Source organism: Urocitellus parryii, chromosome Y (genome assembly GCF_045843805.1).
Source record: "Urocitellus parryii isolate mUroPar1 chromosome Y, mUroPar1.hap1, whole genome shotgun sequence".
In the NCBI taxonomy this organism is placed as follows: domain Eukaryota; kingdom Metazoa; phylum Chordata; class Mammalia; order Rodentia; family Sciuridae; genus Urocitellus; species Urocitellus parryii.
In genome coordinates, this window is record NC_135548.1 from 594471 (window position 1) to 608474 (window position 14004).

A 14004-nucleotide genomic window follows, 5' to 3' on the forward strand; every position below is an offset into this window, starting at 1 on the left:
AAAGAAGTTAGGAGTGATCTGGGAGCCCGTCTCACTTCCTGTGAACTCACCAAAGGAAGGGTATAAAGCACTAAAAAAGGATGTTAGCCTTCTGAGTAGCCAATTTCTAGTGTTGGAATGGGTGTAAAAAATTGAGTACAGTAAAGATTTGTTGGATTAAATCATGGAATTAATCAAGAGGCCAGGGAATCATGTGAACATCATGCATGTTGAGTATAGATTTCTCATGCTGTCAATCTCTCCTGACCTCCACTCTACATTTGTGGGATATTTCAGATCTCAGTGACCTTGGAGGATGTGGCAGTGAACTTCACCCAGGAGGAGTGGGCTTTGCTGGATCCTTCCCAGAAGAACCTTTACAGAGATGTGATGCTGGAAGTCCTCAGAAACCTTGCTTCTATAGGTAATAATGATGTTTTTAAAATTAATCAAATAGAGAACTCATGTTTATTTTGGTCATTTATGTAGAAGGTGAAAAGGGAATCAGTTGGTGAACTATTGCAGCATAAATGGCACCTGTGATTTGGCAAAACATTTCTAGCTCCTAAATATTCATAAAGATTGTTCTGTTCTCTCATTTTAGGAAACAGGTGGGAAGATAAGACCACTGAATATCAGATTGAAAACTCTGGGAGCAATGTAAGGTAACTGTACTCACAAGAGGAATTCGTGAGGGAATCTGAGAACTGTCATATAATTTTTAAAGCAAACCAACTGAAAAAGTATGCATAATATGAAATGTATTAATTCTTCTAATATTTTTTTACCAGAAATATATACTTAGCTGTAACAGATATTCAGTCTTTTCAAAGTATTTGACATGCAAAAAGTACTATAAAATTGCATATGTGAATATCACTATTTGGATAATAGCCACAGAGAAGCTGTGTTGCAAAGGATTGTTTTCTTTCAATCTCTTTATTTTCAGGCAAGTTGAACAAGTGAGAAAACCTAGCCTTTACCTGATGTTGGTAGTAATGTAAGGATCTATAAATACATACAAAATTGTGAATGAATTAAGCATTGATTATGTGTTGGTCACTTCTACAAAGAAGTCATGGTAAACTTTAAAGGCACAGAATAGTGTGGGGAAACCTTCAAATCAATTCCACCTCTTAACTGAACAAAGAAAAATTTTAGTAGGGTAAATCCATGTGACTTCATTATGTGTGCAAAAGACTTCATATGACCTTCATTCCTTCAGGCAGATCACATCTCACTCTGGACACCAACACTACAAGCATGAGGAATGTGAAGAGAAGCTATGTGAATTGAAACAATATAGGACATCTCTGGTTTCTCTCAAAAGTGTTCACACACAAATGTTAATACAAAGGGTAGATGGATCTTATGAAAGTACAGTATGTGGAAAAGTCATCAATTGTTTCAATGAAATTGAAAGACATGAAGAAACTCATAAGGGGGGGCAACCCAATGAATGGCAACCATGTGGTGAAGCCTCTTCTTATCCCACCAGTGTTCAAAGACACATGATAACACACAGTGGAGGTAAACATTTTCAATGGGACACATGTCGGAAAGCCATTCATTTCTCCTCTTTATTTAGAAGACATGAAAGAACTCATTCTGGAGAGAAACTCTATGAATGTCAACAAGGTGTTCGGACCTGTATATCACACACAAGTCTTCAAAGGCACAGGATCACACACACAGGGGATGCACATTTCAAATGTAAGATATGTGGGAAAAACTTTGATTATCCCAGTTTACTTCAAAGACATCAGAGAATGCATACTGGAGAGAAGCCCTATGCATGTAAGCAGTGTGGCAAAGCCTTTTCTTCATCCAGTAACCTTCGCACACATGAAAAAACTCATACTGGAGAGAAGCCTTATGATTGTAAGCAGTGTGGAAAAGCCTTTGCTACATCTGGTCACCTTCAGATTCATGGAAGAATGCACACTGGAGAGAAGCCCTATGAATGTAAGCAGTGTGGGAAAGCCTTTTCTACATCTAGTTCCCTTAAGATTCATGGAAGAATGCATACTGGAGAGAAGCCCTATGAATGTAAGCAGTGTGGAAAAGCCTTCACTCAGTTATCTGGCCTTTACTCACATGAAAAAATTCATACTGGAGAGAAGCCTTATGATTGTAAGCAGTGTGGAAAAGCCTTTTCTAGATCCAGTCACCTTCACTCACATGAAAAAACTCATACTGGAGAGAAGCCCTATGAATGTAAGCAGTGTGGGAAAGCCTTTTCTACATCTAGTTCCCTTCAGATTCATGGAAGAATGCATACTGGAGAGAAGCCCTATGAATGTAAGCAGTGTGGAAAAGCCTTCACTCAGTTCTCTGGCCTTTACTCACATGAAAAAATTCATACTGGAGAGAAGCCCTATGAATGTAAGCAGTGTGGCAAAGCCTTCACTACTGCCTCTTTCCTTCACATACATGAACGAACTCATACTGGAGAGAAGCCCTATGAGTGTAAGCAGTGTGGCAAAGCCTTTTCTAAATCCAGTCACCTTGACTCACATGAAAAAACTCATACTGGAGACAAGCCCTATGATTGTAAGCAGTGTGGGAAAGCCTTTTCTACATCTGGTTCCCTTCAGATTCATGGAAGAATGCACACTGGAGAGAAGCCCTATGAATGTAAGCAGTGTGGCAAAGCCTTTGCTACAGGCAGTTCCCTTCAGATTCATGGAAGAATGCACACTGGAGAGAAGCCCTATGAGTGTAAGCAGTGTGGCAAAGCCTTCACTCAGTCCTCTCACCTTCACCAACATGAAATAATACATACTAGAGAGAAGCTCTATGAATGTAAGCAGTGTGGCAAAGCCTTTGCTACATCCCCTATGCTTCGCAAACATGAAAGAATCCATACCAGAGAAAAGCGCTATGAATAACAACAATGTGGAAAAGCTTTTGCCACATCGTGTCTGCTTCACACACGTGAAAGAACAGATACTGCAGAGAAATCGTATGCATGAAAACAATTGGTAAACTTTTCTGTTATTACTGTTTCACTCATATACATGTAGGAAGTTACTGGAGAAAAATCCTTTGAATGTAAAACCTGCTAAATCAATATTTCATGTCATCCTCAAAGACAAGAAAGGGCTCACACTGCTGAAAATGTGTGTGTGTGTGTGAGAGAGAGAGAGAGAGACTGGGGATTATGTCTGATTGTGCTCTACACTGAGCTACATTCTAGTTACTTTTTATTTTGAGACGGGGACTTGCTGAGTTTCTTAGGGTCTTCCTTAGGTGCTGAGGCTAGCCTTCAGAATTAGCCTCTCAAGTCTCAGTAATTAAAGGCAAACACCACCACATTCAACTGAATAACTCTTTAAATGTAAAAAATATCACAAATCATTCCATTTCCCCTGTTGTCTTCAAAGCCATTTTAATCATATTGAAAAAAAAAAAAGTCTGTGGGGGATTTTCTACATCCTGTCAGCTTCCCATCCAGCCCTGTTTTCATTTTCATATATGAAAACCCTCACGGAGAGAAGCCCTGTGAGTGTGAGAATGTGGGAAATCTTCTAGTTTTCTCAGTATTTTACTAAGGACTTGGAATAAAAAGTATAAATCCTATGCAAGTAAGAAATAAAAAGGGTTCAGCTGTTCTAGTTTTGTTCAGTTGTATGAAAGGACACATACTGTAGAAAATACCGAGGATAAGCCATGTGGGGCAGTATTCAGCTTTCAGAGTTGTCCTCAAAGATGTAGCGACTGGGAAGATCTGGGAAGATCCTTTTACTCTCTTTAAAAATTGTAGTAAGACTTTCAAGTTTCCAGGTCCCTTTGAACAGCATTTAAGAAACCACACTAGATCTCCAGTCGCACAGTTCACTTGCATTTGTGACCCAGTAACCGGTCCTCGGTGATGGAAATCCTTCCTCTAGGTTTTGGTGCACCCCAATTTTGATGGAAATTCCTAACAAGATAGCTTTTGGTCATTGTACCTCGTTATTCACCTGTGCAGTGACACTGTACACGGGGATGATGCACTCTATTCACTGCCATCTTCTCCCCAGAAATGCAAATCAAAACCACTCTAAGATACCATCTCACTCCAGTAAGATGAGCAGCCATTATGAAGTCAAACAACAAGTGCTGGAGAGGATGTGGGGGAAAGGGTACTCTTGTACATTGCTGGTGGGACTGCAAATTGGTGCGGCCAATTTGGAAAGCAGTATGGAGATTCCTGGGAAACCTAGGAATGGAACCACCATTTGACCCAGCTATTGCCCTTCTTATACTATTCCCTGAAGACCTTAAAAGAGCGTACTACAGGGATACTGCCACATCAATGTTCATAGCAGCACAATTCACAATAGCTAGACTATGAAACCAACCCAGATGCCCTTCAATAGATGAATGGATAAAAAAATGTGGCATTTATACACAATGGAGTATTATGCAGCACTAAAAAATGACAAAATCATGGAATTTGCAGGGAAATGGATGGCATTAGAGCAGATTATGCTAAGTGAATCTAGCCAATCTCTAAAAAACAAATGCCAATGTCTTTTTTGATATAAGGAGAGCAACTAAGAACAGAGCAGGGAGGAAGAGCAGAAGGAAAAGATCAACATTAAACAGAGAAATGAGGTGGGAGGGAAAGGGAGAGAAAAGGGAAATTGCATGTAAATGGAAGGAGACCGTCATTGTTATACAAAATTATATATAAGAGGTTGTGAGGGGGAAGGAAAAAATTAAATTACAGCAGATGGGGTAGAGAGAGAAGATGGGAGGGGAGGGGAGGGGGGATAGTGGAGATAGGAAAGGTAGCAGAATACAACAGTTACTAGTATGGCATTATGTAAAAATTGGACGTGTAATCAATGTGATTATGCAATCTGTATTTGGGGTACAAATGAGAGTTCATAACCCACTTGAATCAAATGTATGAAATATGATATGTCAAAGAGTTTTGTAATGTTTTGAACAACCAATGAAAAAATCAAATAAAATCACACTAGAGAAAAGCCCTGTATATAGAAATGTGGTAGGACCTTACTTTTTTCAGATCCATTTGAACTTGTTCAGACTTGAGGAAATTTTTATTTTATTTCATTTTATTTTTTTTTATCTATTCAGAGGTAACAAAAATGCACCCTGGGTTGGAGAGGAACATTGCATCAGCATGAAGATTTGAAAGCAACATGTTTTTCTGGGTTAAATCTCTCTTAGTGTTAGATTCCATTTTCCTGTATTTTAATTCTTTTGTTGTCCTAAGAATCAAACCCAGCGCCTCACACATGCTAGGCATGTTGTCAATTACTGAACCACAGCCTGAGCCCAAATGCTGCGATTTGTAAGGTGACTTACCTGGCTTACAAAGAGTAAAGAACTCAGTGAGACCCTGTCTCTAAAAAAGTAACTCAAATAATAAATTCAAAAGAAGGCTGGGAGGTGGCTCAGTGGTTGTGTCCCCGAGTTCAGTTCCCAGTACCTCCAAGAAAAATACATTAGGAACCAAGATTTAATAAACTGTATGATGGGTGGATGGGCTTGTCCATTATACTCTTTTATTTTTTGGAATCTCAGGCATGGTTTACTAATTTTGGAACTCTGTAAAATTTACCAGTTCAATAAAAAGCAAGTCTATGGTTTTAAAAAATATATAGCAAGGTCCATAAGGGGCAGCTTCCTGCTCTGGGAACCTTCAGTAATTGGTAGTCATCACAAGTGGCCATAATGTCCTTATCATAAAGAGTTTGTGGAAGCTTTTGTTGTGCAGGAGTTTCTGAATGTGCTAAAAGTGCCTGTGTTTTCAGAGAGTTGGTGGAGGAATTCCATATGGAGGTCTCTGATTTATAGATGATGTCATTGGGGAGCTCAAGTGAAACTGATAAGTGAAGAACATGTTGCCACATGGTCCAGTGCAGTCTAAGAGGTGTCAGATATTCTTGTCTTTAAGAAGTGTGTCAAGGACCCTTGGAGGTGGAAGTCAGCAATTTAGGATGTGCTTTTACAAAAACATGATGCTGTGAGTCTCTGCTCGGGTCACTTGTGAAAAGCTGATGAGTTGTCTGGAAATTTACTTAGTGCTGGTAGTGATAAGGACAATTTGCATTAGAATGCTATTGAAATAGAGAAAACAGAAAATATTAGCCAAATCTGAGGCCAAAATATATACCAGTTGTTAATTAGATAGGATTAGTAATTTTCATTGTATTTGGTATTGAGCATGAATACTTAGACATGGAGCCACATCAAATTAGCAGTAATGTACCCCAGGCAAAAGTTGAGATAGAGAATATCTGTGTTTCTGTAGTTGGAATTTCATTGATTCTCTGTGATTATCAGTGACTGTGTTTAAAGATTTCAGGATGCCTTGATATAATTCTGATTTTTCAATATTTAACAAATTGGAAAATATTAGAGTATTAAATATTCTGAGAAGCACATCACATTTTATTGGAAATTTTATTTTCCATATACCTTGTTTTAACGTATCAAAAAACATATGAAGTAATTTAATTGTAAATTGATGGTGTTTACTTTATTTATTTATTTTTGTTACTTGGTATTGGTGCGACCAGTGTGGCCAAAGTAGCAGGTTCTGGCAAGTCTGATGGGAGATTGGAAGAAATAAAGAGTAACACGCAGAACTTGAAGATAGAACAGTTGGAATCAGGTGGAGCACTCCTCTCTAATGGAGCAGCAGGTCTAAAGTATTACACCAGCAATCTTTATTGTATATATCTCATTAATCAGATTAACGACTATGCAAGCATTATTCTTTGTATTCATGAAAGTTACACAGTTAGCAACAGTATGCAGCTATTTCCTCAGTTACATTCCACAGTTGCAATGCACAATGTTATGAGCACTCTGCAGGTCTCAAGAAAGTCCATCGTTTAAGGTTACTAATTTCTGGGCAGATCCAGGAGCAGTAGAACTGGTGAAACATTGTGGTTGTCTTAGCCAGGAAGTTCCTTTATTCCCAGGAGCTGTGTGCCTGAGAATAAGTTCAAAGCTGAGAAAGCTCTCACAACAGAGTTACCCCCATGGAGAGCATTGCCATAGCAACCAGACATCCTATACTTTTGTATAGAAGCCTTCCCAGTCACTGAGCATGGAACTGCCATGAAGTCATCAGAGACCCCAATGTCAGACACTTGTCTCCCAATCACTGTCACTGGTCTCCACAGGGGATTGAACCCACTTCTGCTTTACCACTGAGCTACACCCTCATTTGTTTTCCTAGATACAGTGTTGGCCTCTGTTGCCCAAGCTGACCTCACACTAATCTACAACGGGAGCAATGTGGTCCCTGAATCTTTACCCCAATGGCAGTCACATTTGCAGAAAACTCAGTTGAAGTGATTAAGTTAAAGTAATGACAGTTTAACTTAGTTATATAAGTTGTGACTACTGTTTCCAAACCCATTCTACCAAGCCTGGTAGAAATTTTCAAGTCCCTTTTTCTTTATGTCTCTAGATCTTAAGAAAAAATATTTTTTTTTCAAATTTTCACAAAAGTGCCAATATCACACAGACCCTAAGTACTTGGTAATGAGTGTGGGGCCCATGAGGAACTTGTTGGAATTATGTGAATACAATCTACTTTCTGATTTGTCTTTATATTTTTCTCTCTATCACTCTCTTTTTAGTACAACAGGATCTTTCTTAAAAAATAAATATATATATATATACAGAGAATTTTTAATATTTAATTTTAGTTTTCAGTGGACATAACATCTTTATTTTTTAATTTTTTTATGTGGTGCTGCACCCCACACATGCCAGGTATGCGTTCTGCTGCTTGAGACAAATCTGCAGCCCAGACAAGGGGTTTTTAATCACTAGACCACATCCCCAGATGCACCGTTATTTTTCATTTAGAGACAGTGTCTTGGTGAGTTGCATAGGCCATTGCTAAATTTGTGAGATTGTATTTGAACCCATAATCCTCCTGTCTAAGCCTCTTGGGCCAGTGGAATTACAGATGCATTCCACTGCACCTGGTGCTTTTTCTGTTTTGATACAGGGTTTCACTAAATTTCTGGGGCTGACCTCAAACTAAAGGTCTTTCTGACTCAGGCTCCTGAGTCTCTAGCATTATAGATGTGAGCCACAACAAGTGCCTTTTTTATGCATCTGTTTATTTGTTGCAGTACTGGGCATTGGGTGCATTACCACTGAGTTGCATCCTCTCTCAGCCTTGCTACCTGTTTCAAGGTAAGCATTATTATTTTTACTTTTGTTGACAAAGGACTGAATCCACATCAGATTGTAGACAGACATGAACTGAGGGTGCCCCTTCCTTTCCACTTCTTGGAGGCCTCACTTCACGTGGACTCACATTCAATCCTGAGCTTGATGAATGTTTATATCTCACTGAATTATCAGTGCTCAAGACTAGGGAGAGTTAGGATGAAGCAATATGTTTCCAGTGAAATGGTAAGAGCATCACTGCTCAGTCTTTTTTCTTAAATCTTATTGTATATAATGGATGTTTGGGGATAAGAAATCATCAATTCAATGAATTGTAAAAGCTATGAACATGTTTGTAAAAGACTTTTAAAAACTTCCTGATGCATTTAAATTGAAATTCTTTTAGATTTTCTCATTTCAAACATTTTCTCAATGAAAATGACACTTCTGATAAGGCACACCAAATCTTGTGGCACTGGGGCACACACTCTAATTCTAGCTGCTCAAGAGGCTGAGGCAGGAGAATCATGAGTCAAAGGTCAGACTGGAGAAGTGACCAAGATTCTATGTCAAGATCAGTACAAGGGACTGAATGGTAGAGTGCTTTTCCAGCATGTGTGGCACACTGGGAGTGACCTCAGCCTGGGGTGGGGTGACATGCAGAAAGTCCGCTAATTAGGTACACTTTAGTCTTTTTTTTTTTTTTTTTTGTGTGTGTGTGTGTGTGTGTGTGTTTTGAGTTTCAAGATACTTAAAAATATTTCAATTTTTAACAGCTTTTTACATTTTGCACCACAAAATTTTATTCCTATATTGTATATATATAAAACTTTTTATGTGTTCATGAATATTATACAAAACATATGTTTATGTAATGATACATGTCCTAGACAATAATTGGGCACACTATCATTTTAGAGGAATCCAGATGAGATGTGGCAGCAGTTTTCCCTTTTTTTGTTTCTTAAACTTGAATTACCCTCAGCAGTGAGTTAACATAATATGGTTAAATATGGATACTTGTATCCCAGGCAGTGAGCATGAGGGATAACTACAGAGTGATTCAGCTAACCGGAATCAGTTGTTTCAGTGTTAGATGTACCCCAAAAAGACTTGAGGGGACTATCCTTATTAGTGGGGCCCAAGCATAGGAAGGCCTCCTTGTTCAGTGCAGGCTCAATAAAACCCTCAGTGTGATCATTTTGAGGTAAATTCACAGTTGTCATTAGGTGTTCCTCCTCTTGTTTTCTAAGAAGAGAAAACATATCTTGTTACCCAGGTTATGAATGTGTGGGTTCTTAGCCACTGAGCATTTTTTATATTTTATTTAGAGACAAGGTCTTGCTGAGTTGCTTATGGTCTCTACAAGTTCCTGAGCCTTGCTTTGAACTTGCATTTTGACACATCATACATAGGTGGAGTATAACTTCTCATTCTTCTGGTTGCACATGGTGTAGAGTTACACCAATCCTGTCATCATATATGTACAGAGGGTAATAGTGTCTGATTTATGCTACTCTCAGTCCTACCCCTGTGCACCTTCCCCTCCTCCAACTCCCCTCTGTCTAATACACAGTACCTCTATTCTTCCCCAGCCCACCCTCTGTGCCTTCTTCTGAATTTGCATCTGCACATCAGAGAAAACATTTGGCCTTTGATTTTTGGGAATGGCATATTTTGTGCAGCAATATATTCTCCATTTCCATCTATTTACTATTTACTAGCATTTTATTTTTTATTAACTGAGTAATATTCCTGTGTGTGTGTGTGTGTGTGTGTGTGTGTGTGTACCAATTTTCTTTATCCATTCATCTGTCAATGGCACCTAGATTTGTTCTTTTTTAAAAAATGCCATTGATTCAATGATCGATTATTGTAATAATACTCAATAAGGCTCGCATTTTGTTAAGTCTTCATGACTTTAATAATTGTTTTGTAAAAGCAAAATAAAGATTTATGAATAGATTTTTAAATTTGAAAAAAGAAAACTGTATGCCACAAATTGATCTAAAAGTTCTGTGTAGTCTCCACACTGGAGAGAAATTGACAAGCTCCCAATATTCCACACACATTTGTGAAAAAAAACAATACTGTGAACCAGTCTTTAAAATGCATGAGAAAACTCTGTGGTTTACTGATGAACCAAATGAAATTCCATTCCTTTTACGATTGGGAGTCATATCATGAAAACCTTAAGAAAAGTTCATTTCTGTTTTGCTTAAGATTTCTATTTGATCTGACAAGCTGATGTTTAAACTTGTGTGAAATTCCTGCCTGGGCTTTGAACTCACCCATGCCTGGCTCTCCTTGACCAGGTAACAACCCTCCCTAAAACCCCAGCAGCACCTCATAAATTCTGATGTTGCAATCTCACTTTACTCCCTACCTTGAAATATTAGGCCATGTAGATTACTAATCTGCTGTCTGTCTTCTTATTATGCTTGCCAGAATTCTATTAGTTGTAAATTCCCAAGGCACCTCCCTCCTCCTTTGTAACTTTTGGAGCTATAAAACCTTTCACCTGAAGAGCTGGGGTGCTGATCTGTAGCCTGGCTTTGGGACAGACAGCTGCTGGTGGGCAGCTTTTGTGTACACAATACAAGCTTGCTTTAGTTTGATTTAAAATTGGAGTTGGTGATCTTTTCATTGGTTCGTGGTTCAACATTAACACAGTGAGATTAATGTTCACTAAAAAACTACAGTGATCAAGCCATGAAGCTGTAGCATGAGAACAGATTACCTATAAACAAATGGAAAGATTTGAAGAATAAACACATTTGTGAGTAATTCTCTTTAGCAACCAGATTGAAACCATCAATGAGGAAAGAGTTTTCTAAAATGATTCTAGGAAAGATAAATGTTCATCTGCAATAGGATGAACCTGGAGCCCAGCACCAGTCACACATTAAACACACAGTCATCTATGATCAACAAATATATGAATAAAAGTTTGCCATCTCTAGGAATTAGAGAAATACAAGTGAAAACTACACTGAGATTCTATCTCACTCCAGTCAGGATGACCATTATCAGGAACAAAAGTAAATATAAATAAGGATGTGGAGGAAATGGCAAACTCATAAATTGTTGGTCAGACTGAAAATTGGTGCAACCACTCTGCAAAGCAATAGGGAGATTCCCTAGAAAACTTGGAATGGAACCACCATGTGACCCAGTTATCCCACTCCTCAGTTTATATGCAAAGGAATTAAAATCAGCATAGTTCAGTGATGCAGGCACATCAATATTTATAGCAGCTGAATTCACAATACCTAAAGTATGGAATCAGCCTAGATACCCTTGAACAAGACACACCCATCAGAGAGGCCAGGGATGAAGCCAGGTTCCCTGTCCCGCTGTCTGAGTGTTCAAGCCCATGTGTATTCTGAGCTTCCCTGACCAAGGCTGCCCTCCCCGCAGTCGCTGTCCCTTTCACTTTAAAACTTGAAAAAGTGAGAGGGGGCCTGACAGGATTCATCAGGGTGCTGGTCTGGCCAGGCAACTTGTATGGACGGGATTCATTTGGTGTGGTCAGCAGAGTCTCAGTCTGCTCCTTCCATTTTGAATCCTCCTCCAGGGAAATCCTTGTGTTTCAGATGTTGTCTGCCCTTGCTGCCAGAGGACAGGCCCACATCCACCCCCAAGCCCTCTGTGGCTGTACTCACCATGGGAAAGCTGGTCATCCAGCAGGGCTACCTGACACCTCTCTGGATCTCACCTTCCTACTCAGCTCTTCAAGAGGCCAGAGCCCAGCTGCATGCACCCAAGCAGCCAGGAAGGACTTATGGGGATAACAAGGTCCAATTCTCAATACATTTCTTGTTCTGAGACCCATGTCCTGATGAAATATGGGGATGAGGGGCTCAGGCAGGCCTGGGATTGTCCCTGTTTGGGAAATGGGTCTTTCAGAGGTTTGTGCAGAGCTCCAGATCACATCTGCAATCCAGGTGATCTGGGGCCTGATATTCAGTCCAAGACCTTTGTGTGTCCCTCCCCTTGGTTGGAGTTGCCTCCAATACTCAGCCTTCACATAGGAGGAAGATGTGGCACGTCTGTCATTCTGTCATTGCTTCCCCCCATTGTCCTCATGGCACCCCACTCTTCTGTTGACATGAGATTCTCTTTCAGGTGCCAAAGTCAGCTTGCATTTTCAGTTGACCCTGGAATCCTTCCTATTGGTAAGGACATAAAGGAGGTGATAGGATGCTTTCATATCCCGGGGAGGCCATGAGGGTGGATGATCTAACATTGTGTGGACTCTACTGGCTTTTGTGTCTACTGGACTGTGTTTTAGGTTTCTGCAATCGCAAACCCCCACAGTCCCAGAATAATAAAATTTTAAACTCTAACTGACTTTCAACTAAAGACTTTTCACCTCAATAATGAAATATTTTGCTTTGTGCCAGGTGTGGTGGTGATGCCTTAATCCCAGCCACTAGGGAGGCTGAGACAGGAGGATTAAATATGCACAGCCAGATGCAGCAAAGACGAGGTGCTAAGCAACTCAGTGAGATGCTGGCTCTCAATAAAATACAAAATGGGGCTGAGGATGTGGCTCAGTGGTCAAGTGCTCCTGAGTTCAATCCCTGAAACCCCCTCTCTGCAAAAACGTCAAGCATGTCTCCTGTTGAGGAGAATCACAGCCACTTGGGTAGGAGTCACTGTGCTGCTCCTTTACTAGCAATCCATTTTTGTCTGTAATGTCACAGTTGTGTTCTTATTATGGGATTGGCATTGGGAAAGAAGATGGAGCATTCAGTAACACCTTAACCTCATGTGTCCATGTCTCACAGCTGTTATCTCTCAATAAAATTTTAGTTTTCAGGGCTTGGGTTGTGGCTCAAGCAGTAGCACGCTTGTCTGGCATGTGTGCGGCCCGGGTTCGATCCTCAGCACCACATACAAACAAAGATGTTGTGTCCGCTGAAAACTAAAAAATAAATATTAAAATTCTCTCTCTCTCTTTAAAAAAATTTAGTTTTGAAATATTTTTTCTGATGTTAGGAGAGGTAGTAAAGTAGGGTTTACTCATGGTGTCTGCTTCCATGGTGTAGGACTCACATCATTTTATTTTCAAACTGTTTATACATTTGCATTGATGCGGTGACTACTGCACATAGTGAAAGACCCTAGCCCAGTTAGCCCAGTTACCTAAGGCCAAGATATGAAATCAAGATACAGGCACAGGTGCAGCCTGATGTGCTTTCCACATAACCGGTTGAGAAAGGACAGAGCACCCGCATCCTGAGGCATGAATGAATAAACAGGAACAGATAAGCAGGAACAGAAAGAATAGAATGCAGACCTGTACCCCCTAGGTGGCCTATATGCTGGATTTAAAGGAACCAGTAAGAAACCTGTTGCTTGCCACGCGCACGAAATCTGCTCCTTTACCCTATAAAAATCTCTGTATCCCTAAGCCCAGTGTGCCAGTTCACCAAAGCTCCGGCTGAGGTTCTGCTGGGCACCCGCAGGCGCCTGTGTCTCAATAAACCACCTCGTGCTTTTGCAGCCAGTGTTTCGTGTGATTCTCCTTGGACAGGGTAACTGGGGGTCTTTCATTAACAGGGTGTCTTTCATTGGAGGTCCCACCGAGATATAAAGACCCCCTCCCCGTCCGATCCCTGCCCGAGGACCACAGGCATCACTGGGAGATAAGCTGGCCAACTCATGTCGTGTTTGTCCTGTCGTCTGGTGTCACTTCTATGTTTGTAACCCTTGACTGATACTTTGTTTCTATGCGCTGCATCTGTATGATTACGCGTAGTCGCTCTGTATTCTGGGCAGCTTGAGAAGGAGTTGACGAACTCGGACTTCTCCCCTGCCACCCCGGGAGACGTCCCAGGGATTTTTGTAGGCAACGGTGGG

The 14004-nt window shown here is 40.3% G+C and overlaps 1 protein-coding gene across 1 annotated transcript; it reads left to right on the plus strand.

Annotated features, from left to right (window-relative positions):
- The first annotated feature begins 1310 nt into the window (after nucleotides 1–1310).
- LOC144251044 (uncharacterized) lies at nucleotides 1311–2880 on the plus strand. The gene is made up of 2 exons (XM_077794171.1): nucleotides 1311–1515; nucleotides 1684–2880. Exons 1-2 carry the CDS (start codon nucleotides 1323–1325, stop codon nucleotides 2868–2870), a joined length of 1380 nt encoding a protein of 459 aa, XP_077650297.1. The 5' UTR covers nucleotides 1311–1322; the 3' UTR covers nucleotides 2871–2880.
- The last annotated feature ends 11124 nt before the right edge of the window (nucleotides 2881–14004 follow it).